Source organism: Mustelus asterias, chromosome 6, assembly GCF_964213995.1.
Source record: "Mustelus asterias chromosome 6, sMusAst1.hap1.1, whole genome shotgun sequence".
Taxonomy (NCBI): Eukaryota; Metazoa; Chordata; class Chondrichthyes; order Carcharhiniformes; family Triakidae; genus Mustelus; species Mustelus asterias.
The window spans coordinates 86,098,766-86,126,523 of NC_135806.1; the positions used below are offsets into that span (position 1 = coordinate 86,098,766).

Here is a 27,758-nt window from a genome sequence, read left to right on the forward strand (position 1 = left end):
CACCCAGCCAGTTCATCATCTTGAGGATAAGAACTATGCTGTTTAAACCTGGAGCAATGCACACATTCTTGCTCACTGATTCATGCTACAACCTAGACCGTGGGACCACTAGAGCCGTCACCAAGTATCCCATCATCATTCAAACACTTTCACTGTCGGGACAAGTCTGGGGCTTACTCCGTCCACTGCATTCTGGTGCTGGAAGTGACTGAGGAAAAGTTTGTGAACTGCCAAAAGGGTGATTATGGTGCTACAGAGCAGAGAACCTGCTCCATAAAGTCATAAAAAATAGGACTAGGAGCAGGCCATTCAGCCCATCGATCCTGCTCCCCTGTTCTGTAAGTTCATGGCTGTTCTGATTGTGTCTTACCTCCACTTTCCTGCCTGGCCTAGAATGTGCAATGAACTAGTCTCCATTGCTCTTTGTGGAAGTGAAGTCCAAACACGAACGATGTCAGAGAGAAGAACTCCTCCTCAGCTTCATTTCAGATGGGAGACCCCTTGTATTTAAACTGTACCCCTTAGTTTTAGATTCTGCCAGGAGGGGGAACATCTTTTCAGTGTGTAGCCTGTCAAACCCCCTCAGAACCTTATGTTTCAATGAGGTCACCCCTTATTCTTCTAAACTACAATGAGTATAAACCCACCTGCTCAATTTTTCCACACAAGGCAACCATTATGATCTTGACAGAAACTAGCAACATTTTAAAGATTTTTTTTTTGAAATTACAGCAGGAAACCTAATTAAAAGACACGGAGGCAGACAGTCATTGTTATAGTTCAGATAATTTTCAACAAGCTCAAGAAAAACACTTAGTTCTGCTTGTCTCATTGTCTCAGAACTATTTCTTCAGTTTTCTGCCTGAAGGTAGGTCTGCCCACAGTGCCATGAGCTTCACCACGGGGAGGGCAAGGCAACAGACCCTGAATGAGGATTGATGTTTGTGCTATTGGTACCAATCTGATCTACACCTGCCAACTGAGCTACAAGTCCCCGTGTGCCTGCGTTTTATGCTTCCACCAGTGGGTTTTGAGGCAGGGTGTGCAGGGGAGTGGCATGAGATTGCATGGATGGAATTCCTTCTTGAATCCTGCCTGATCTGACCCAGATACCGTTTTACGGTGGGGTGGACAGGGCTTTGAAAGGGAAGCCTGGCCTTGTCCCTCTTTCCTGCTGGGAAATCTAAGTTTCCAGGCTGGCTGGGGTGCTTTCTAGGGCAAGAATGGGGGGGAGGGTGAGGGCACCTCCATCGCAAGCCCCCTTCTGACATGGGGGTCCACCCCTCATGGACCAGATACCTCCGGACCACCCCGTGGCCCTCAAGACATCTCCTACCCTCTTCTCCTGGGATCCCCACCACTCACCTTCACACTGGCTCCCTGCACTTAGTCCCAGGCACACCAGCTCAGTACCTCTTCCGGCCAATACAGCGCTGAGCCCGATTGGCCATCAGCTCTCCAAGGCACAATCTCTTTCTAAGTGCGTATGGACTGTCTGTTGCCAATCAATGCTCATTTGAGAGTAAAATTTCAGCAGCCTGTCGGATGCTTTTACATGCATTGTGTAGCCAAGAGCTATGGACAGTGATAGTAGAGGCTCCAATTTCTTTCCATCACGTGGTTGACCAGGAATCTCTCCCACTCTTATTGCCTGACATTGGTGTATGGGAGCTACAGCAGCAAAATAAAAATGCTTTGAATGTATTTAACAAATAGCAAATCCTGATAAGTAATGTCATAATGAAAAACATTGCCTTTGCTGGCTCACCACAATGTATCATTTCCAGTGACACAGTCATAGTATTAATAAGTACAGAATTCTGCAACTATAAATCATGCTGGTGGCGTACCACAGGGATCAGTACCAGGTCCCTTATTGTTCGTGATGTATATAAACGATATAGATGAGAATATGGGGGGATAATGAGTAAGTTTGCAAATGTCACGAAGATTGGCAGGTTGGTAACAGGGAGGAAAATGATTTTAGTTTTCAGGAAGTTATAGACGGGTTGGTTTGGTGGGTAGATCAGTGTCAGATGGAATTTAACCCTGAAAGGTGCGAGGTGATGCCCTTTGGGAGGTGTAACAAGACTAGAGAGTTCTCAATGTATGGTAGGACACTAGGAAATGAGGAGGAACAGAGGGATCTTGAGGTGCTTGTAGCAGGATCAGTTAATTGGATAGTTAAGAAGGCATACGAGACACTTGCCTTTATCAGTCGTGGCATAGATTATAAGAGCAGGAAGGATATGATGGAGCTGTACAAAATTTTGGTTAGGCTACAGCTGGAGTACCATGTGCAGTTTTGACCGCCTCTAGTGATCACACTAGAGAAGGTGAAGAGGAAGTTCACCAGGATGTTATCTGGGATGGAGCATTTGAACTATGAAGAGAGGCAGGATAGGCTTGGGTTGTTTTCTTTAGAGAAGAGAAAGCTGAGGGGGGGAATAATTGAGGTGTATTAGATTATGAGGGATATGGACAGAGTGAATAGGAAGCAGCTGTTCCCCTTAGTTAAAGGGTCAGTAACAAGAGGACATAATTTTAAGGTGAGGGGCAGGAAGTTTAGAGGGAGTTTGCGGAAATTCTTTTTCACCCAGAGGGTGGTGGGAGTCTGAAATGCATTGCTCAGTAGGGTAGTAGAGGCAGGAAAACGCACAACCTTTAAAAAGTATGTGGATGAATGTTTGAAATGCCATAACATTCAAGGCTATGGGCCAAGTGCTGGAATGTGGAATTGGCGCAGGTTTAGATTTAGTGTAGTTTTTCCGTTGGTGTAGACTCGATGGGCTAAATGGCCTCTTCTGCACTGTATATAACTCCATGCTCATTGATTGTTTCTCTGTCTTAGCGAAAAGTTGGATTGAATTCAATGGGTTCCGGGAACCATGTTAATCTGCCATTAGCTTGGTCAGAACTAGCTTTGCTGGTTCAGTGTAAAGGAAAAATACAAGAAGGTAAGATTATCAAAGAAAATTAACGGTCATTATATAAACACGTTTATAAAGTAAACCATGCAGTATTACAGTTGCAGTGCAGGATGATGTTCCTGTGAACTAAAAACTCAATCAACAATCAAAAACTAACGTTTTGCATTTATAAGACATCTTTTACCTCGATCCATGTACAGAATGTTTGCTGAATTGTTTTTTGGAAAATAGGTTGCGAGTAAAGCTAGTCTAATGTGTATACAACAAACCTTAACTTAAAGATGGTGATCACTAATATTTTGCTCTTTAGAAAGTGTGGCAAGATGTTTTCAAACATGTATTTATATAGAAATAAAATGGCTGTGATGCAATATGTGAAATGTGGTTAGATCAAAGAGTGATTTTTCTTTATTTTGTACTATTTGCTAAGAATAGTAGTTCTGCATGTCATTCTTTTCAAAATATTTATAATGGTAATGTGTTGGAATAAATACTTGAAGACCAAAATTCCTATGGGCATTCTCAGTTGTTAACACATTGGCTGTCCATGTTGTGGATTCAATGAAAAGTTCAGGGCAAATGATCTTGTAAGGGTGTCTGATATATCCCTCTGCTGGAAGGTGGAGAGGCTCAGTGGTATTTAGGGTTTTTTTCATCTTGAAAAAGGCTGCATTAAAGATCTTCAGCTTTAAAAGGTAATGCAGTATAAAAGTAGGGAAGTGTTCCTACAGCTGTACAGGACCTTAGGGAGACCACATCTGGAGTACTGTGTACAGTTTTGGCCTCCTTACTTAAAGAAGGATATAAAAGGCATTGGAAGCAGTTCAAAGAAGGTTCACTTGGCTGATTCCTGGAATGAACATATGAACATATTAATTAGGAGCAGGAGTCGACCACTTGGCCTTTTGAGTCTGTTGCGCCGTTCAATGAGATCATGGCTGATCTGATTGTAACCTCAACCTCACATCCCTGTCTACCCCCGTGCACCTTTTTATTCCTAAGATTATATCTGCCTTAAAAATATTCAGAGACTCTTCTTCCACCAACTTTGAGGAAGAATTCCAATGACTCATGACGTTCTGAGAGAAATTTATCTCCTCATCTCTGTTTTAAATGAGCAACCCCTTACTTTTAGACAGGAGTCCCTAGTTCTAGATTCTCCCAAAAGAGGAAACGTCCCTTCCACATCCACCCTGTCAAACCCCTCGGGATCGTAAAGGTTTCACTCAGGTGGTCACTTGCTCTTCTAAACATCAGTGGAAACAAGCCTAACCTGTCCAATCTTTCCACATAAGACAACTCACCTGGTTTTAGTCCAGTAAACCTTCTCTGAACTGCTTCTAAAGCATTTACATCTTTCCTTAAATAATCAGATCAATACTGTACACAATACTCCAGATGTGGTCGCACCAATGCCCTTCACAATTGTAGCATAATCTTTCTACTTTTGTGATCATTAAAGGGTTGTCTTATGAGGAAAAGTTGAGCAGGTTAGGCCTATACTCATTGGAATTTAGAAGAATGAAAGTTGATCTTATGTAAGATTCTGAGAGGACTTGACAGGGTGGATGCTGGGAGGTTGTTTCCCCTTGTGGAGGAGTCTAGAACTAGGAAGACAGTTTAAAAATAAGGGGTCTCCCATTTAAGATGGATAGGAGGAGAATTATTTTTCTCTGAGGGTCATAAATCTGTGGAACTCTCTTCTCATGAGAGAGGTAGAGGCTTGGATATTGAATATATTCAAGGCTGAGTTAGACAGATTTTTGATTGACAAGAGAGTTGAGGGTTATAGAGGGCAGACAGGAAAGTGGATTTGAGACTACCATGATCTTACTGAATGGCAGAGCATACTCGAGGCCAAATGGCCTACTCCTGCTTATGGTTCTTATTAACAAATACCTTGCAACATAACACAAACCCAATACTGTCTCTTGATTTGGGGGAACAGGCAGGTGGAAGATCCATCTACAAGTTTAGACATCTCTGGTTCTACCCCCATTTTTCATCTCTTGTTGCTGCCCAGGGCCTGATTGGAATTTTGGGCATTTGGACTTTATTCCAGTATAATACAAGAAAATGCAATTTGTGGAAAAGTTAATTAGGTTGGATGAAACAGTTAATTGGAAATTATTTTATAAACTTGTTTGACCTTGGGAGTCATGCTATATGCTTCTGTGCTGATGCATTTTTAAAAAAATTTCTTCTTTCTCAAGAGGCTCTGGACATTCTCTTGCTTTCTTTGGATCATGCACCATTGCATCCAGACCAGATTCCTGTTTTGTTCTTCCTCGCTGAGTCTGTGTTGTACTGGATTTGTGTTGATGCAGTAAAGCAGTCATATCTCTATACATGTGAAGTCAAGATAATAAAGGTACATGATCAAATTACAATAACAACTCAAATAACCTCTGTAAACAGAATAATGTAATAACAAGGCAAGACATTCTGTAGTTGAAAATTAGATTCTTCACAAAGCTTTGGAGTTACATTTTTTGGGATGATTGCCATCAGTGTTTCTTTAAATTCTCCAGAAGTCTGTCTCACTAAAATCCATAATCAGGGCCCTCCAGGTGGCTAATCCATACAGCAAAGTAGATAATAAAGTTACAGAAGGTGTACAGTGGGACTGGGTGTATGTATAGTCCAAGACCTCATGACATGTCGAGTAAGTCTGGCAAGCACCAAATTGTGGAAATTGACTTTACTGCCTGGACAGCATTCTGACAGTGGATCATCTACCTATTATAGAACCTATCTGGTTTTTAATTTCACTGATTCCATATCAGATAGTGATCTGCTTTGTCAGATTACTGCCAAGGCATGCAGGCAAAATTTGACAACACCAGGCTTTTGCTATAAGGTGTCTGTCCTGCCTGAACTTTGTCTATGCCAAAACAAGTAACTCCCCCATTGCTAAAATAGGTGCTGCAACACTTTAGTTTACAGATTAACTTATAAATGCAGAATTTGGCCAACTTCCAGGGCTGAAATGTCTACCTCAGCATTTCCGATGTTGAACATACAATTCATTAGACTCATGATGCTAAAATTACATTGCTTGACTTTCAATTTCCCAGAAAGCTCAATTAGAACAGTATAGAAAAGTGCTGAACAAAGTTCTAATACTTCTTTCAAGGGGAGAGAGAGTTTTATGCAGCTTGTGGTATCTGGTTCTTTAGAGAGTAAAATGTTTTACACAGTTTACAAAGGAAAGGATTTTTTTAATGGCACAGGCATTTTACCAAATAGGCATAGTTGATGTACATTCAAGATTGAGGGAACATTACTCCACTCTGGAGTTTCAAGCAGGCTACATTCTGACTGATATTATATTACAAAGCAGGAAAAAAATGAATACTAGTTTTTGATTTTGCCTTCCTTTGATCATAGTTACTTATGCCCTGTATGCTTTGTTATATCCCTTGTTTTAGTCATTCTATCAATCTTTGCTTTTTGGAGCTAATTGCCAGGATGTATCTAAAAATAAACAGCAGACTTCATCCTGTAGTTTGAGAGGGAGAAGCTGGAATCAGGTGTAATGATATTGCAGTTGAGTAAAGGCAACTACAGAGGCATTAGGGAGGAGCTGGCCAGAGTTGATTGGGAGAGGAGCCTAGCAGGAAAGACAGTGGAAAGCAATGGCAGGAGTTTCTGGGAGTAATTCAGGAGACACAACAAAATTTAATCCCAAGGAAGAAGAAGCATACTAAGGGAGGACAAGGCAACCATGGCTGACGAGGGAAGTCAGGGACAGCATAAAAACAAAAGAAAAAGCCTACAATGTGGCGAAGATTAAAGTTTATTTATTAGTGTCACAAGTAGGCTAACATTAACACTGCAATTAAGTTACTGTGAAAATCCCCTAAACCAGGGGATTGGGAAGCCTTTAAAGACCAACAGAGAACAACTAAAAAAGAAATAAGAGGGGACAAGATGAAATATGAGGATAAGCTAGCCAGTAATTATAAAAGAAGATTACAATAATTTTTTAAAGATATATAAAGGGTGAGAGAGAGAGGCTAGAGTGGACATTGGACCGCTGGAAAATGATGCTAGAGAAGTAGTAATGGGAACAAAGAAATGGTGGAGGAATAGGTACTTTTCGTCAGCAGTAACATACCAAAAATTCCTGGAGTGGGACTTGAACTTGGAATCTCATGATTTAGAGGTGAGAATGCAACTAACAGCCATGGTTGCTGATGCAGACATGATGGGCTGAATGTCCTCTTGCTCTGCCGTAACATTTCTATGGTTCTATGGCTGACGCAAAGGAAAAGTAAATACACAAGAGGCCAGAGTTGGGGGTCAGTGAAGGACTGAACTGAAAGGACTGAAGAGAATTTTTTAAAAAGTCACATCACATTACACAGCATAAAACAGGATTGCAATGATAAAAAACTTAGATACAAGTTAGAAAAGTTTCTAAGGCATATGAAAGCCATTCCGCAGTAAAGGTGAAAGGTCATAGGAACTGAAACACAAAGCACTGGAGTTTTACGGAGTAAAGAAGAATCGTTAAAAATGGCAGGCAGGACTTGGATGCAGAAATCCCACCCCCATTTCTGACAGATCCAATTTTTACCAATAGAGGAAAGGGAGCTGGAAACCTGAACTCAGCAGGGCCATTTGAATCAAGTGCCATAAACAGATCCTGTTTTGGCTGGTCTAAGGGCTTTAACCTGCAGTGTGGGAGCCATAAATTGATGGGGTGGATATAAATATTCTTGAAGAGCAGACCAGGCCTGTATGACTGTAATGATCAGAAGGCTTTTAAAAATACCCTGCTCTTTTAAATTTTCAAACACAGGCTGCAGCTGTCAGAGTAACAGATATCCTTCTGGTGGACTGATTTGACTGACAATCATAGGTTAGAAAAAAAGATAGCATATTGTCATGCATTTTCAACAGAGCTTTACATTGGCATTTCCCCAAGGTCTAGCTCTATGTCATTATGAATGCTTGGCTGAGTTTGAAAAGCGACAGTTGCTTTTGCAGTGGGTTAAGAGCTCCTAATTTGATTAACAGCTTAAAGAGGCTATTAGAGGATTAGCTGTTTTTGATATGGGATCTGAATAGAAATTGGTTTGTATTTATAGGAGATTAACCGCTTGAGATTTAAAAGCTTTGAATAGGTGTTGCGAATGGTTGTTTTTTTCAGTACCAAGTGTATAAAAATGAAAGTTGTATGAGATTGTTCAAAGTGTATTATATATCATCTCCATGAAATACAATACACTTCTGAGGTATGCCATATTTGGTTGCCAGTGATTGTCATTCAAATGCATCTTTCTGGCTGACATGTCTGATAAAGCGGATCACAATGAAACTTGAACAAAGGGCATCAATAGTTAGTGATTTTTAAAAAACTTTAATTGAAAGTAAATTATATTGAAAGACTTAGCTCTTTAAGAATTTTTTATTCAAAAGCCAACATGCAATGTTTTTTCTCATTTTAAAAAGTATCTACTTTTCCTCTTTCAATAGCTTGGATTTCTGACATTTCTAAGATTGTTTATCTTCCACCTGACTGGACTTGTACAAGCTTTTAAGGAATGTAAATATCGCCTTCATATTTACTTAGCAGGTAAAGCCCATGTTAAAACCAACTTATTGAATATCATGTATGTAAGAATTATTTCTGCTAAACACGTTCCAATTAAAACAAGAATTACATTGCCTGCTTCTTTTAGAGATGCCTGACATACAACATGCCAAACCCATCAAATAAAAGTTTCTTGTATAGATAAAGTACATTTATATAGAATCTTAGAAACCCTACAGCACAGAAAGAGGCCATTCGGCCCATCGAGTCTGCACCGACCACAATCCCACCCAGGCCCTACCCCCATATCCCTACATATTTACCCACTAATCCCTCTAACCTACGCATCCCAGGACACTAAGGGCAATTTTAGCATGGCCAATCAACCTAACCCGCACATCTTTGGACTGTGGGAGGAAACCGGAGCACCCGGAGGAAACTCACGCAAACACGAGGAGAATGTGCAAACTCCACACAGACAGTGACCCAAGCCGGGAATCGAACCCAGGTCCCTGGAGCCGTGAAGCAGCAGTGCTAACCACTGTGCTACCGTGCCGCCCTGTGCCTGTGAGCTCCTGTGACTTTTTTAGGATGTTCCAAAGTACTTCACAGCCAGCAAACGTTTTGTGCAGTGCAACCACTTGTTATATAGATAAATATAGCAAGGTCACACAACCCAAATAAACAGTTAATTTACTTTGGTGGAGTTCACTAAAGGAGTAATGTTTTTAATACATTAGGAAAATTCCTTGCCCTTTAAATTATGTATTGGCTTGCAGTCCATGAAGCAGTCCATGTTCACAAGCAAACAAGATCTGGACAATATCCAGGCTTGGACTGACAAGTGGCAAGTGACATACGCGCCACACAAATGCCAGGCAATGACCATCACCAATAAGAGATACTCTAACCACTGCCTCTTGACATTCAATGGTGTAACCATCACTGAATCCCCCACTGTCAACATCCTTGGGGTTACCATTGACCAGAAACTCAACTGGACTCAACACATAAACACAGTGCCTACAAGAGCAGGTGAGAGGCTAGGGATACTGTGACGAGTAACTCACCTCCTGACTCCCCAAAGTCTATTCACCATCTACAAGGCACAAGTCAGGAGTGTGATGGAATACTCCCCACTTGCCTGGATGGGTGCAGCTCCAACAACACTCAAGAAGCTTGACACCGTCCAGGACAAAGCAGCCCACTTGATTGGCACCACATCTACAAACATTCAATCCCTCCACCACCGACACTCAGTAGCAGCAGTGTGTACTATCTACAAGATGCACTGCAACAATTCACTAAAGATCTTTAGACAGCACCTTCCGAACCCATGGCCACTTCCATCTAGAAGGGCAAGGGCAGCAGATAAATGGGAACACAACCACCTGCAAGTTCCCCTCCAAGTCACTCACCATCCTGACTTGGAAATATATCGCCGTTCCTTCGCAGTCGTTGGATCAAATTCCCTCCCTAACGGCATTGTGAGTCAATCCACAGAACATAACCGCAGCGATTCAAGAAGGCAGCTCACCACCACCTTCTCAAGGGCAACTAGAGATGGGCAATAAATGCTGGCCAGCCAGCGACACCCATGTCCCACGAATGAATAAAAAAAAAGTTGAAACCTAGGTTTTCAAAAGAGTGAGACTTCGAAGACCTTTTGTTAGTATGTCTTTCTGATAGTCAATTACAGTTGTTACAGTTATTTTACAAAGGCCATTTAAAATTATGTGGTATTATGGGCCCCTTTCACCATCAATTTTACTATTATCAGATTTTGTAATTTTCTGACCTAAGCTGACATTCCTATATATGTCTTCTGAATGAATTTTTTGCACTGCAATGGTAATTTGAATTATAAAAGGTAGGTAGTCTGAAAAGTATGGGTAACATCTTATTTACTGATTTTTGGTGAGTATTAGTGGTGTGAGGTCATTGACTTGAAACTTTCTCTCTTCACAAATGCTGGCTGACCTGTTGAGTATTTCCAACATTTTCTGTTTCTATTTCAGATTTCCAGCATTCACAGTATTTTGCTTTTGTGCCAGTAGTGTATGGTTGGACTACTGTTCCACTGGGGACAGAACACAGGACAACAATTTATAGAAACATTTCTTGTGTGCACTTCACCTCCGAATCCTCATGTTTACCCAATTATCATCTTTGCAACTCTCTTATCCCCACACCTCATCTTACTACATTACGTCAAGAGTTCACACATTTTCTAAATATTTCACGAGAAGTTTGTACGCAACCTGATCCAGGAATTTGCCACCAGAGGAGGCAGAGTTAACTGCACATCCTCTTCACAATGGAAGAAAATATGCTGACATCATCGCTGGGGGAGAATTATTATTTAGCTGAGTGGCAGTGCTTGAGAAGAGACATGCTGTAGGGTTTCTTCATACTGAATTCTCTTTTTCCATTCTCACTCTACACACACTGCATGACAAACAGCTTTCACTAGACACTCATCTCTGCTACTCTGCACACTAAAATACAACTCCTTTTCCTTTCTTTGATTTTAGGTTTTCGAATTGTAGAGCAAAAACAGAAATGCTGGAAAATCTCAGCAGGTAAATAGCATCTGTGGAGAGAGAGTAGAGCCTCTCTCCACAGATGCTGTCAGACCTGCTGAGAGTTTCCAGCATTTTCTGTTTTTGTTTCAGATTCCTGTATCTAAACTTTATTTCAAATTGTGGAGGTATTTTGCTGCTTGAGCAAGAGGAAGGTCACTCTCCCTCAAGATGTACCATCACTCAGTCTGATCCTTACAAGCAGCAGCTCAGAGACAAACTCCATTTGAACTTTAGAGGGGAGGCAAAAATGGGACTCTTCACATGGTGAATCGCTCCTCACAACTGTGCAAGAGCTAAGGCAGAGGAATAGCTTGCCCCTTTTACAATCTCACTGAAGGTTGAGATCACAAACTAGTTTTTGCTGTAGAAGACCCAAATGCTGATTTTGAGGGCCCAGGATACCAAAAATATTTGATGGCATATACCAGTAAATTCTGGCTGCATAGCACAGCTTGTCAGCAGACTTGTGAATGTTACCTTAAGTTGTTCAGGGTGTTGGTGAGATCACATCTAGAGCACTGTGTATTGTTTTAGTCTTCTTAATTATGAAAGGATATCATAGAAATCATAGAAACCCTACAGTACAGAAAGAGGCCATTCGGCCCATCGAGTCTGCACCGACCACAATCCCACCCAGGCCCTACACCCATATCCCGACATATTTTACCCACTAATCCCTCTAACCTACATATCTCAGGACTCTAAGGGGCAATTTAATCATGGCCAATCAACCTAACCCACACATCTTTGCATTATAAGTGATTCAGATAATATTTACTGCTCTGATACCTGGGATCTCATGAAAAAAGGTTGGACAAATTGAGCCTGTGTCCATTGACGAATGAGAGTTGATCTTAATAAAATATATAAAATCATGAGGGGATTCGACAGAATAGATGCTGATAAAGTTGTTTCTCCCTTATGGGAGAGACTGGAACTAGGGAGCAGAGTTTAAAATAAGTGGTCTCCATTAATGAGGTGGAGGGAGAGAGAGGGGGGAGGGGGTAGGGCTTCATCCAAATCATTGATATAGATTCTAAATAACATGGTTCTAACTATCCCTATCCCACTAGCCATATTGACTCTTTAGAAGTGGAAACATTGGTATGTAGTGTGGTGAGCTTGGCCCTAGGTATCACCAACATTCTGGTGACTCTGTTTCATGGCTTTGATTTGATTAAGCCCAAGAAAAACACCTGCTAATTTCAACCTAAATTGGTTACGTTCTGAGGGGCATAACCACCAGGCTAAGCCTATGCCAGGGAATAAGTGAGCCAACAGCACAAGTGAACCTCCTCAACCCCTTTCTCAACAACACACCTGTTGCAGATGATATCAGTCTTTGTGAACCAAAATTTCTCCTTCACATTGAAACACCCTCTATTGTGTGGTATGGTTTTATCACCCTAAGCAGAATAAGAATGGATATCCATAAAGCACTATTGCCATCAGCAGCAGAATTGTATACAACTACAGTTTGTAATCTCAGGATCAAACACAACCTTGGTCATCCATCATCAAACTGTAGTTCAATGGGGAGTGAGGAACTACGTGGCTAGAGCAGTGCTGGACATTCCTTAGAATGAAGCATTATAAAGCTATTTACATGCAAAACACCAAAAGGAACAGGATAAAAACAAGTCTAAAGATTCCAACAAATATTGGATTAGAACAAAGCTCTGGAGCATGTGGAAGAGCTTCCAAATGACCAAAAATTTCTTTTTTAAACCTTTCACTGTCTTCCAGCCCTCTGGCCTCTCCTTCAACAGCCTCATAATCATTATATAACGCCCTCCCAAAATCCACCCTGAACTAATGAGCCCATTGTCCTCCCCTCCTTTCATCTTTCAGCCCCTGCATTGACCAACTCATCATCCTTGGCTATTTCAATCTTTACTTCAGCTTCTTTGACCTCTAAATTCACTGATTGCTTGCCATCTCTAAACTTCCTCTTTTCCAAAAATCACATAGTCAAATTCACAACTATCTACCCCAAGTTGCTGTATCGTATGGACTTTGATACCCTACTAGTTTCTATCAAAGACAGCTATTTCTGACTACTGTATATATCACCATTGACATCCTCATCTCCACCCAACACTCCTTCCTCTTCCTCCTAAGTCCATCCCTGCTTAAAAAAAAATCAAGCCACTTACAACCACACTTACTAAATTCTTAATGCCTAGCATTGGTCTTCCATTCATCGCAATACTTATTTCAACTACTTCCTTGTGCCGACCTTTGATGCCCTTGCCCCAGTAGCACAAATTACTCAGAATGGTGGCTGCAGCTCTTCCGGGGTGTCCCAAGCTGGGAAAGGCACTAATGCGTGCGCACTCTGGAAGTGTCCTAACTGGCCAGTTTATTACATTAAGCAGCTATTTTGAAACTTCTTGAAACTTCGACCACACAGGTCCACAGGATGCATGGGCAATCCACTCAAAGGAGGATGTGTTCAGCTCCAAAAGAGAACACTGCTAATGTTATATATATATGGTCAGCTATCCAACTTGCAGGTAAGGTAAGTTGGACTATTATTGCCAATGCACGGCTTAGGAAAGTACTTAGGAGTGTTTTTGCAGGTTTTCTGGTGAATTGTGGGGGTGACATTGTGAGCTGACATTTTATTCAGATACTGTCCATCTCCCTTTCAAATCCATCATTATCAATGCTTTCCTCAAAAACACTTAATTAATCCTTCCAGACTTGATAATAAAATGCGCTATTTCTAATATCATTCTTATGTTCTTAGGTCTTCCAGAGCGTGCAGTCTGTTATCAATCGTATCCAAGTGTTTTGCTGGGTGTTCGTTTCATTATTAGAACAGGAGAGATAATTTGTGGTTCTCTGAAATCAAGTGAAGGATCTAGTCAGAGGACTGATGCTTTGGATAAAGAACTGAACACAATTTTATGTAGCCAGGTGAGGAGTACTGAATGTTAATGCTTTAATTCCACATCAAATTGTGTAGTCCTCAAACTCAAATAGTAAAATAAAAGTAACTTTTGAAAAAAGAAACAACTGTGACAATTTTCTAAACTTACAGAACTAACTTTGTATTGTCAATCACTTTGTGAATAATTTTGAATGGGATCCATTGTATGTAATTTTAGTATTTTCAGTGGCTCATGAAGATGAAAGTAATGATTGGAATCTGACAGCATAGCACAGTAATGGTCAGGGCTTGCTTTATTAGTTATAATGTTTGTTGTTATGTTAAAGTAATATTTTTTCTTCTGTGCAAGGTCTCAGTGTAAAAAAGTAAATAGTTTCAACAGTTGTCCACTAGGGAAAATGGAAAAAGAAACTTTATATGAAATAATTTTAATTGACTAAACTCTGTGCACCAAAAGTTTGTCTTTCCCATTTCCTATGGTGACGGATTTGGATTTGCAACTTACCCATGACAGTTCCATTGGAGGTAAGCAGCATGCAAGTTTGGTGCTCCCATCTTATTACTATGATTGTAGAGTATGACAGAGCGATTCTCTGCTGAAGGCTTCAGTGTCATTCTGTTGCCTACACTGTGCTTAGCAGGGGGCAAAGCAGCTTTGTGCGAAAGCACGTGCTGTGGCCAGCTTTGCTTCTTGAAGGCAGGTTGTCCATTTAAAGGGAAATTGTACTGAATAAGTGTTGGAATTGAAAGCCTGGAAAATGGAACACCAAATAGATGACGGATGCAACACTACGAAGCATTTATTGTGCAGGTTGTCAGGCGGAGACTTGCCAGGGAGCCATGGGAACAAGGGGGCGCTTATGGATCTCCCTCAGAAGGGAGTGGGAGAAGTGTGACCAGGGAGTCAATTCATGGTGTTTGCACCTAAGCAGCAGTGCCACAAAAACTCCAATGACCTCACTTGGGTGGTCAAGGTCAGGCTTGTGAAAGAAATTTTAGTTCATGGACTAAAAGGAACAGTAGCAACATGGATACAGAATTGATTAAGTAATAGGAAACAAAGAATAATGGACAATGGATATTTTTCAGGCTGGAGGAAGGTTTGTAGTGGTGTTCCCCTGGAATAGGTATTGGACCTTTGCTTTTCCTGATATATATTAATGATATAGATCAAGGGCGGCACAGTGGTTAGCACTGCTGTCTCATAGTGCTAAGGACCTGGGTTCAATTTCTGCCTTGGGTGACAGTCTGTATGAAGTTTGCACATTCTCCCCATGTCTGTGTGGGTTTCCTCCGGGTGCTTCGGTTTCCTCCCATCGTCCAAAGATGTGCAGGTTAGGTACATTGGCCATGCTAAATTGCCCCATAGTGTCCAAAGGTGTGTAGGTTAGGGGGATTAGCAGGGTAAATACATGGGGTTTTGGGGATAGAGCCTGGGTGATTTGCTCTGTCAGAGTCGGTGCAGACAAGATGGGCCGATGGCTGTCACCTGTACTGTCAGTATTCTAAAATTCTATGATCTATGATTCTATCTTGGTGTGGAGATTTCAGATTTCCTGATTTCTATGATTCAGATTTCCTGTTTTCAGACATCCAAGAGTTAATGCCTACCCAGCCATAGGAAGGAGGAAGGAGGCAAACAATAGTGCAGACCTTGAGTGCCATTATTTTTGAGTCACTCAATTATCAATGACCTGTGGGGTAGCATTAACTAGAGATCTGACACATCAATATTGTGTATATAAGGACAGTGTACTCTGGGACATTGGGGGGGATTTTCTGCTCCCATTTTCAGGGGTGAAAAAGGTAACAGGAGTGGAGACCCAAAACGGCGTTAATACAGATGGGATTTCCCAGATGGATTGTTCCTGTCCATGCTAATGATGTAACAGGAATCTTGACTTTGAAAGTTGGGATCCCCATTTGAATAGATTTAAATATCATTATCAAGCTTTTAAGCTTGATAGTCCCGCTCTGTTGAATTGTCCATTCACACTGATATGAATCAATGACAGGTGCCCCAGGACATGTAGCTAGCCAGCAGAACCTGCCGGAAGTGCACAGGTGAGTACAGCACCCCCGAGGGTGAGAGAGAGTCATGCCCAGGCACTGCCCTCTGGCACTGCCTGGCTGGGTAGTGCGGGTTATGTGCGGGTTTGGGGATCCGGAAGTTGCTGTTATTGCTCGCGAGTTCTCAATCTCGGAGTTTTACCGCCCTTCGCCAGTGTGTCACCAGGTTCATGCTCACATGTTGCATGGATGGGTATTCCATGGCAGGAGGGGAGAGGATTAGTTCCATAGGGGAAGTGCTAGGGGGTGTTCAGTGGCGAGGTGGGCGCATTTCCGTGAGAGAAGTATTGAGGGCAGTTCTGCAGTGGGGGTTGGGTTTCTATTTTTATTTTTTAAAGTTGGAGCTCCTTTTAAAAGGGTCCCTGATCTTTTGAAAGCCTAGATTGTGTGTTTGTTTTACACAGAGGGTGGTGGAGGCAGACACATTAGCGACATTTAAGACTTATCTGGATAGACACATGAACAGGCGGGTATAGAGGGATACAGGTGGTTGGTCTAGATAGGACAACATGATCGGTGCAGGCTTCGGTGGGCCAAAGAGCCTTTTCTTGTGCTGCACTGTACTTTGTTCTTTGTTCTTTACATGAATTGAATGTATTTCAAAGTTATTAACCTGCCCGCTCCCCAGTCATTGATCAACCGTTATATATAGTGCCAGTGTGACGTCATGCCGGTGCAGTTTTTCAACAAGTGAACCTGTAATGGGGATCTCCCTGGGGGTGCAAAGGTAACTATAGCCCCTGGGGGAGAGGAACATGGCCAGACAGAGGCCTGGCACTGCCCCTTGGCTCAGGTTGGCACTGCCATGTTGGCACCATGTCTATGCCAACCTGGCAGTATCAACCTGACAGTGCTATCCTCTGCCGATGGGTGGGCCCAAGTGGAGCCTCATTGGGGGGAAGGGTGTGGTGGGGGATTCATTTAAATGTGATGGAGGCCAGGAGTGGAAGGAGGAGCTGGGGATGCCAGCAATGGCCGTTGGGGGTGGAGGGTGGAGGCGGGTGCAAGCTCATGCTGTGGGGATGGGGGGAGAAGGGGCTGATGTACAGGCAGGGATAGAGGCCGATGATGGGGCCAATGATCAAGGGGGATAGAGAAGTGCCAACTCCGATTGGGGGTGGGGAGCAGAGCCCCTGAGAACTCCGTGGTGGGCTGGGGTGGGGGGGGTTTATCGGGGTGTCCTTTAAAGATGATGCCCCAATCCCTGTGCAGCCGAGTTTGCTGGTGTGTTGAGGCCCTGCCTCCTGTATGACGGTGTGAAGCACACTCCTTGATTTTTTTGGTACATTGTGGTGAGATCTCAACAGAAACAACTCTCTGCCAGTTTTTGGTAAGATCAAAAGAAGGTCTCATTTTTGTGGATTTTTCTCTTGTATGTCTGCAAATCTGTTCCTATGTATCTTTTCTACTGATCTTTAATAAACTCTGAATTGACTATGAGATCCCTTCATGTTCCTCAACTTCAACCAAATAGATCATACTTTTTGTAACTTTCTTATATATATATAAATATGACCCTTTATTCCTATTATATATTTATTGCTTTGAAATTTGATTTACTTTGCTGTAGCAAGGGCCATAACACTCAGTGTGGGAATCACACATTTTTAGAGTAGATATAAATATTGTTGAAGGCATATAAGATCTGTAAAACTAGCATGATATGAAATTATTAAAATTCCAAGCCATTTAAAAGTGAAAGAAAATAGGCTATCCATGTCAGTGAGGGTTGAAAAAAAATGTTCAAGCACTTAGAATAGCTGTTTGTTGACATTTCCCCAAAGGTTATTATGCTGTTGTTAACTGTGTTGTTACAATTGCTTCGCTACTTTCCACAAGCCATAATTATTATAGCGGTGAGTCCTAAATTGACATATTGATTGACAGCCTAAGAGTGATGAAAGGATTAACTGTCTTTGATGTGGCATTATGAACAGAAGTTTTTTGTTTTAACAAGGGATTAAACACTTGGGGTGATTTAAAGATTTTGAATAGGCTTTCATGAATGAGAGTATTTTTAAAAATATAGTAAAGATTATAATAGACATTTAGGCCTTTATTTTTTTCATATCAGCAATGTGCTGATGTCTGGTGGATAGTGGGTGCGTTGACATGGAAAGTGTAAGGGCCAAGAATGTGGATGGGTTAGCATGAGTTGGCATAATGCTACAAGGAGCCATGAGGCTGAGTGGGGGAAATGGGTTGGCATGAAGTTGGCATGGGGGCATATAGGTGACATAGGGAGTAGGTGGGAGGGCTGATGGGATGTGAGGAATAAAGGCTAGAGGATCTAAAATTTAACAAAATAGCTGAGACAAAATCCCAAAGAAACAAGGTGGACCTTTAAAACAGCTTGCCGTGGTACTTGACAGCCCCTGTGGCCGCCTTCAATCAGCATCTGGGGCAGCATGCCTGACACTTTCTGCCCCTGTCTCCAAAGAGTGAAAAGCTGGAAAAGTTCCTGACTTGGGCTGCCCACCTGGGTAGCAAAACCTGTGGCCCATAGTTTCTAAACTCCATGATCACCCATAGCTTGGGCATTTTTATCTTTTTAAATAAAACTGTTGTGTACATTAATAAATCATATTTTCTATCAGAAGAATCAATTGTACTTTGCCTTAATTGCATTACCATGCTAGCAAGTTCAACATGAAATACTAATGAATGATTCTGATAACTACTTTGATGATATTGCTCAATGAAATGACTGTTTATCAGAGGACCCTTTCTTACTTTTGGCTTGCATACAAAAGTGGCACTCTACAATTTTGGAAGCTGCATTCCTCTGGAGCATAAATTTCTGAGAGAAGCATGGCAAACTGTTGTGGCAGTGAGTAAATGACATCCAAAAAATGTATGAGCCTGGAAATTGCTGTGAATAGTGTTATTTTATGAATACTTCATGTGTTTGTATCAAGTTCCTCTTGATGCTATTTTGATCTATTTATTCCATCCATACAGCAACATGACCACAGTACCTTCCATGTTATGATGTTCAGTTTCATCTGAAGGAGGTTATCTGCAAGTAGAGAAAATAAAACAACATGGAATTTTTATTACTTTTACAAAATGTCCTTTATGATCTTCAGTTAAAAACTGGTTGCCAGTGCCATCGGCGAGTGACTGAGCTCCAACAGAAAGCATGTAACATCAGCCCAGTGCTAAAGGAATGCCTTCTGGTTTGGATTTATGTGAAACATAAGATTCAACTCTTGGATGATATTCTAAAACATCTTCTCCTGAGGGAGCAACTGTGCAATATAAATTGGTAGGTTTCATCATTATTAAACATTGCATTTGCCTCCAGGTTTCAAAAATAGGCAATAAATGACAACACTGTTCAGGGAGAAAAATATTGCTGACATTGAATGTTGAATGAAAGTGAGAGGGGGAAAGTTTAAAAGAGATATAAGGGGCAAGTTTTCACACAGAGGGTGGTGAATGCCTGGAACGTGCTGCTGGAAGAGGTGGTGGAAGCGGATTCTACAACAACGTTCAAGAGGCACCTGGATAGATACATGAGGCAGGGGATAGAGAGATATGGACCACGTAGAGGCAAGAAAATATTAGATTAGTGAGGCATCTGTGTCGGCACAGACTTGGTGGGCCGAAGGGCTTGTTCCTGTGCTGTACTGATATTTGTTGCATCCTCTTATCTGACAGAATGAAGGCAGCATTTTATGACTTGCCTCAAGACAAAAATCTATCTGCATCCCATTTTGTGTTGCACGTATTTCATGTCATGTGAGGCAATTTTTAAAAGTGTGCCCATTGTCCATTTGTTGTACTTTTCTTTCATAGTGTGCTTCAGCATTTTATTAATACAGTTATTCATTATTTTCACATTTTTTGACATCCAGAAGAAATGGCTGCAGTGTCAGGTGATGAACTGCGGCAGGGCATTTCATCTGAAGTGTTTTAATCCCTTGAGTGCTCTGACTCACAGGAATGGACACTAGACAGGTTTTCTCATAAGTTTTTTTTTAAAAAGGAAGAATAAATGTTTATTTCCCATTGGGCCTGCTGGTTCTCTGGTCCACCAACTGTCCTTAATTGAATATAAACATAATATAAATATAAATATAAATATAAATACAAATATAACTGTCCTTAATTACAATAACAATTCGGTTACGTTCACCTTAGTGATGGAAAGGGATAGGCATGAACCTCGGGCCAATGGTTTTAGCTGGGGGAAGGGTAATTATGAGGCTATTAGGAGAGAATTAGGAAACATAGGTTGGACTAGGAGATTACAGGGACTGGGAACGTCCGACATGTGGAGTTTTTTCAAGGAGCAGCTACTGCGAGTCTGTGATAGGTATGTCCCTGTCAGGCAAGGAGGAATTGGTAGGGCTAGGGAACCGTGGTGCACCAAAAAAGTTTCTTTGTTGGTTAAAAAGAAAAAGGAGGCTTATGTTCGGATGAGACGTGAGCACTCGGGTAGTGCACTAGAAAGCTTTAGATTGGCTAAGAGGGAGTTGAAGAGCGAGCTTAGAAGGGCTAAAAGGGGACATGAGAAGACTTTGGCGGATAGGGTTAAAGAGAATCCTAAGGCGTTCTATAGGTATGTCAAGAACAGAAGGTTGGTTAGGGCAAGTTTAGGGCCAGTTATAGATGGCAGAGGGAAGTTATGTGTGGAACCGGAGGAGATTGGTGAAGCATTGAACCAATATTTCTCTTCGGTGTTCACGCAAGGGGACATGAATATAGCTGAGGAGGACACTGGGTTGCAAGGGAGTAGAATAGACAGTATTACAGTTGATAAGGAGGATGTGCAGGATATTCTGGAGGGTCTGAAAATAGATAAATCCCCTGGTCCGGATGGGATTTATCCAAGGATTCTCTGGGAGGCAAGAGAAGTGATTGCAGAGCCTCTGGCTCTGATCTTCAGGTCGTCGTTGGCCTCTGGTATAGTACCAGAAGATTGGAGGTTAGCGAATGTTGTCCCATTGTTTAAGAAGGGGAACAGAGACTTCCCCGGGAATTATAGACCGGTGAGTCTCACTTCTGTTGTCGGCAAGATGTTGGAAAAAATTATAAGGGATAGGATTTATAGTTATTTGGAGAGTAATGAATTGATAGGTGATAGTCAGCATGGTTTTGTGGCAGGTAGGTCATGCCTTACTAACCTTATTGAGTTTTTTGAGAAAGTGACCAAGGAGGTGGATGGGGGCAAGGCAGTGGACGTGGTATATATGGATTTTAGTAAGGCGTTTGATAAGGTTCACCATGGTAGGCTTCTGCAGAAAATGCAGATGTATGGGATTGGGGGTGATCTAGGAAATTGGATCAGGAATTGGCTAGCGGATAGGAAACAGAGGGTGGTGGTTGATAGTAAATATTCATCATGGAGTGCGGTTACAAGTGGTGTACCTCAGGGATCTGTTTTGGGGCCACTGCTGTTTGTAATATTTATTAATGATCTGGATGAGGGTATAGTTGGGTGGATTAGCAAATTTGCTGATGACACCAAAGTCGGTGGTGTGGTAGACAGTGAGGAAGGGTGTCGTAGTTTGCAGGAAGACTTAGACAGGTTGCAAAGTTGGGCCGAGAGGTGGCGGATGGAGTTTAATGCGGAGAAGTGTGAGGTAATTCACTTTGGTAGGGATAACAGATGTGTTGAGTATAGGGCTAACGGGAGGACTTTGAATAGTGTGGAGGAGCAGAGGGATCTAGGTGTATGTGTGCATAGATCCCTGAAAGTTGGGAATCAAGTAGATAAGGTTGTTAAGAAGGCATATGGTGTCTTGGCGTTTATTGGTAGGGGGATTGAATTTAGGAGTCGTAGCGTTATGTTGCAACTGTACACAACTCTGGTGCGGCCGCACTTGGAGTACTGTGTGCAGTTCTGGTCCCCACATTACAGGAAGGATGTGGAGGCTTTGGAGAGGGTGCAGAGGAGGTTTACCAGGATGTTGCCTGGTATGGAGGGGAGATCCTATGAGGAGAGGCTGAGGGATTTGGGATTGTTTTCGCTGGAAAGGCGGCGGCTAAGAGGGGATCTTATTGAAACATATAAGATGATTAGAGGTTTAGATAGGGTGGATAGTGATAGCCTTTTTCCTCTGATGGAGAAATCCAGCACGAGGGGGCATGGCTTTAAATTGAGGGGGGGTAGTTATAGAACCGATGTCAGGGGTAGGTTCTTTACCCAGAGGGTGGTGAGGGATTGGAATGCCCTGCCAGCATCAGTAGTAAATGCGCCTAGTTTGGGGGCGTTTAAGAGATCCGTAGATAGGTTCATGGACGAAAAGAAATTGGTTTAGGTTGGAGGGTCACAGTTTTTTTTTAACTGGTCGGTGCAACATCGTGGGCCGAAGGGCCTGTTCTGCGCTGTAATGTTCTATGTTCTATGTTCTATGAATGAGGCTCTCGAGTGTGGCTTCTTAATTGACTGCCTCTGGGAAAATCGCAAATGACATCCCACCATGGCAATCTCTCAGTTTCTGACCAGGAATTGAGCATGATGTCAGAGTCTCATTGATCTTGACACAAAATCCCATCTTGTCACTATCTATACTGATGGCTGCAAGTATTGTGCCCCTGCTTAACTGTACAGTCACTTAACTGTGCACTTAACATTGGCTGCACACTACAATCAGGCAAATGAGCAGGCAGTATAATGTTTGCGTGTTGCCGACTTCAGAAGTAACAAGTGTGCAATAATTGTGTATTATGATCAATGTGCTTGTTTTGGACCTTATCAAATTTCACAGCCATTTTTTCTCTAAATGAATTGCTGATCCAAAGAAGATGTATGCAGAAAAAGAAAGCATTTCGGAAAATTTTCATTTAGAGATTTAAATGCAATCACAATAACAATTGTGCTAAATTAAACAACCACAACAGTGTGGATACATGAGGCTTTTCATTAGGCATATTAAATTCCCATTGCATTGAAAATAGCTTGCTGAAAGCATTTTCTGAGGTATTTAAATGATGGATTACATATAAAATAATAATCTGGGAGGCAGATGACCCAAATAAATATTGATTCCTTGGTTACAATGTGCCTCATAAAAATCAGTCATCCCAATGTAAATTTGCTTAACAAGTATCAGTATTTTGGTGCTTCAACGTGTGCTCCACTTCCACAGATAGATTTAGTATATTATTAAGCTCAGTTACAGACATATAGATGGTTAAAGACAACATAATAGTGAGACCAAAATAGCTCAAATTAAAGATGATCAAAATGTCACTCATTTACACAAATAAAAGTGGAGAAAAATTAAGTATCATGAGTAACAATATCAAAACTCCTACACTGTTGAGATGTAAACTGTCTTCTAGTTAAAATAACAACATTAAAATTTTTGTATTAGAAGAGCTGGATTTTTGCAGAGTCAAAGAGGTTTACAGCATGGAAACAGGCCCTTCAGCCCAACTTGTCCATGCCACCTTTATTTTTTAACAACTAAGCTAATCCCAATTGCCCCCGCTTGGCCCATATCCCTTGATAGCCATCTTACTCATGTAACTGTCTAAATATTTTTTAAAAGACAAAATTGTACCCGCCTCTCCTACTACCTCTGGCAGCTTGTTCCAGACACTCATCACCTTCTGTGTGAAAACATTGCCCCTCTGGACCCTTTTGTATCTCTCCCCTTAAACCTATGCCCTCTAGTTTTAGACTCCCTTACCTTTGGGAAAAGATATTGACTATCTAGCCCCTATGATCTATGCCCCTCATTATTTTATAGACCTCTATAAGTTCCCCTAAGCCTTCTGTGCTCCAGAGAAAGAAGTCCCAGTCTATCCAGCCTCTCCTTATAACTCAAACCATCAAGTCCTGGTAGCATCCTAGTAAATCTTTTCTGCAGTCTTTCTAGTTTAATAATACCCTTTCTATAATAGGGTGACCAGAACTGTAGACAGTGTTCCAAGTGTGGCCTTACCAATGTCTAGTACAACTTCAACAAGACGTCCCAACTCCTGTATTCAATGTTCTGACCAATGAAACCAAGCATGCCAAATGTCTTCTTCACCACTCTGTCCACTTGTGACTCTACTTTCAATGAGCTATGAACATGTACCCCTAAATCTCTTTGTTCTATAATTCTCTCCAACGCCCTACCATTAACTGAGTAAGTCCTGCCCTGGTTCGATCTACTAAAATGCATTATCCCGCATTTATCTAAATTAAACTCCATCTGTCATTTGTCAACCCACTGACCCAATTGATCAAGATCCCATTGCAATTAGAGATAACCTTCTTCACTGTCCACTATGCCACCAATCTTGGTGTCATCTGCAAACTTACTAGCCATGCCTCCTAAATTCTCATCCAAATCATTAATATTTGTCTTTAAAAGTGGCCAGTACTAGGATGCAGAAGTCCTGCCCCATTTCCAACAGATCCAATTATTGCCAGCCAGGCAAGGGGCAGGGCATAAAACGCAGGAAGCCCAAACTCAGTCGGGCCATTTGAACTTAGGTCTGCGTTTCAGCAGATCCAATTTTGGCTGGTTTAAGGGCATTGTCCTGTAATGTGGGAGGCATGAATTGATGGAGTAGACATAAATGCCCTTGAAGCATGATATGGCCCATTTAAGTGTTATGACCTAAAGTTTATTTAAAATCCCCCTCTCTTTAAACATGAAAAAAGGAGCCGCAGGTCTCATTGAGAGTTTAAATAAATCCTCTGCTGGACTTATTTGATTGATTGGTGTAGGTTAGAAAAAAATCTGATCATGCAATTTCATTAGAGGAATTTGTTGATATTTCCAAAGGGCAATAATTATTCCATTATGAATGCTTGGCTGAGTTACAAAAGCTAAAATTCTCAGTAGTGGGAGTTGAGTTCACAGTTCGATTGACAGTTTAAAGAGGATATTAAAGGATTAGCTGTCTTTTATGAAGTACTTGTATACATTTTGTTGTTTTTAATAAGAAATCGACCACCTGAGATTTAAAAACTCTGAATGGGTTTCATGAATGACAGTTTCCTTCATTGCCAAAAAGACAAGATTAGATTGTTTTTATTTATGTCCATGTAGCCCATAGTGGATACTGGGTGATTGGCTATAGAGATGTCATGAGGGTTTATGAAGGACATGTGATGTCAGTGGAGGAATGAGTTTGCATGGAGGAGATATGAAGAAGCATGGGGATGGGTGGAGGCATATGTTAGCATGGAGGGGCCATGGATAAGGGCTAGAGGGCCTAATAGCTGGGACAACCAATTGGGACAAAGTCCCAGAGAGCTGAAACGGGCCTCCTAACCAGCCCGCATTGGCATTCACCCACCTACGTGATTGCTAATTGTCTGCTTCTAAGATTGACGGGCTTGACTCTATCTCACTCCAGCCTCTTCGGAGTGAAAATTAGGTCTAACGGGACTCTTTAAACTTCAGCAGGTTGGGCAATTTCCCAACCTGAGTAAGCCATCTCAGTAGTGAAAATCTAGCCATTAATCTATGGAATAATTTGCTTTATTCAACATGCCATAATTTTCAAACAGTATTTAATGGTAGATTGTGATTTGATTTGATTTGTTATTGTCACATGTATTAGTATACAGTGAAAAGTATTGTTCCTTGCCCACTATACAGACAAAGCATACGATACGTAGAGAAGGAAAGGAGAGGGTGCAGAATGTAGTGTTATAGTCATAGCTAGGGTGTAGAGAAAGATCAACTTAATATAAGGAAGGTCCATTCAAAAGTCTGATGACAGCAGGGAAGAAGCTGTTCTTGAGCTGATTGGTATGTGACCTCAGACTTTTGCATCTTTTCCTGATGGAAGACGGTGGAAGAAAGTATGGTCGGAGTGCGTGGGATCCTTGATTCTGCTGGCTATTTTTCTGAGGCACCGGGAAGTGTAGACAGTCAATGGATGGGAGGCTGGTTTACATGATGGACTGGGTTTTGTTTACGACTCTTTGTAGTTTCTTGCAGTCTTGGATAGAGCAGGAACCACACCAAGCTGTGATACAACCAGAAATGATATTTTCTATGGTGCATCTGTGAAAGTTGATGAGAGTTGTAGCTGACATGCCAATTTCCTTAGCCTCCTGAGAAAGTAGAGGCGTTGGTGGGCTTTCTTAACTATAACATTGGTGTGGAGGAACCAGGGCAGGTTGCTGGTGATCTGGACACCTAGAAACCTGAAGCTCTTGGCCATTTCCATTTCATCCCCATTGATGTAGACAGGGTGGCACAGATTGTTAACAATACATCCATCACTAAAACTATCTATTTAAAAGCTCATAATATGATGCTTTAATGGTCATTTTTCAAACAGCTAGTATAAGTTCCTAGCTCTGTCCTTTATCGAACAAAGAAAAAGAACAAATTCATATCACAGGCTCACCAATAGATCATAGCAATGGAACACACTATCTGTTTGCGCTTACGCTTGTTCAGATTACTAAATGTTCTGAGTGCAGAATTTAATTAGTGAGTGTGGGGAATTTTAACCCAAGGAGGTTCGGGAGGATTAAAAAGGTAAATTTGTGAAACTTGCCTCCAAGCAACTAAACTGACAATGTGGAAAATAGCCTTGATATGTTTGCCTACAAATCAAGTTGAATCTAATCAATTAATATCTCATTAGTCTACTCTCAATCACCAGCAAAGTGATGGAAGGTGCAATTGAATGTGCTTTCAATGGCACTTAGTCACCAATTACCTGCTCACCAATGCTCAGGACCACTTGGCCTCCCCAGACCTTATTATAGCCTTCATCTAAACATGACAAAAGAGCTGAATTACACTGGTGAGGTGAGAGTGACTACCCTTGACATCAATGCAGCATTTCACCAAGTTTGGCATCAAGGAGCCCTAGCAATATCGAAGGCAATAGAATCAGAAGGAAAACTCTTCACCGGTTAGAGTCATATACCTAGCACAAAGGAAGATTGTTGTCGTCACTCATGAAATTGTAGAGTAACTACAATGAAGGTGAAAGTCATTTGTCCTTTATATCTGCACTCTCTCTCTGCAAGAGTATCTCAGCCATTTCCATTCCCACCCATTTCTCCATAGCCTTGCAAGTTTTTTCTATTCAGACAATTAGCCAAATCCCTTCTGAAATGCATGATTGAATCTGCCTCCACCACACTTTCAAGTAGCATATTCCAGATCCTAACATATCTTTGCATAAAAGAACTCTCATGTCAGTTTTAATTGTTTTGTTATTCACTGTAAATCAATGTCCTCTGGTTCTAGACTCTTCTACCAAGAGCAGTTTCTCCTTATCTACTCTGTCCAAAGCCCTCATGATTTTTAATGCCGCTAACAAATTTCCTCTCAAATGTTTCTTCTGCAAAGAAAGCAACCTCAGCTTCTTCCATCTAGTCACATAACTAAAGTTTCTCATCCCTGAAACCATTCTTTTCATAGAATCCCTACAGTGCAGAAGGAGGCCATTTGGCCCATCGAGTCTGCACCAACCACAATGCCACCCAGGCCCTATTCCTGTAACCCCACTTGTTTACCCTGCTAATCCCCCTGACACTTGGGTCAATTTAGCATGGCCACTCAACCTAACCCGCACACCTTTGGACTGTGGGAAGAAACCGGAGGACCCAGAGGAAACCCACGCAGACACGAGGAGAATGTGTAAACTCCACACAGATAGTGACCCAAGGCCAGAATTGAACCCGGGTCTATAAGACAGCAGTGCTAACCACTGTGCCACCGTGCCGCCCTGCCTTTTACATCTTTTCTGCATCCTCTATATGTCATCATATTCTTCTTAAGGTGTGTTGTCCAGAATTGGACGCAATT

General features: G+C 41.7%; 1 protein-coding gene across 1 annotated transcript in view; it reads left to right on the top strand.

Annotated features, from left to right (window-relative positions):
* tmem232 (transmembrane protein 232) overlaps positions 1-27,758 on the top strand; it is a 74,337-nt gene that overhangs the window by 18,811 nt on the left and 27,768 nt on the right. The window contains exons 4-8 of the mRNA XM_078213874.1: positions 2,852-2,957; positions 5,144-5,301; positions 8,415-8,514; positions 13,810-13,947; positions 19,090-19,291. Of these exons, the coding sequence (XP_078070000.1) occupies positions 2,852-2,957; positions 5,144-5,301; positions 8,415-8,514; positions 13,810-13,947; positions 19,090-19,291 (704 nt within the window). The remainder of the gene's footprint in view (positions 1-2,851; positions 2,958-5,143; positions 5,302-8,414; positions 8,515-13,809; positions 13,948-19,089; positions 19,292-27,758) is intronic.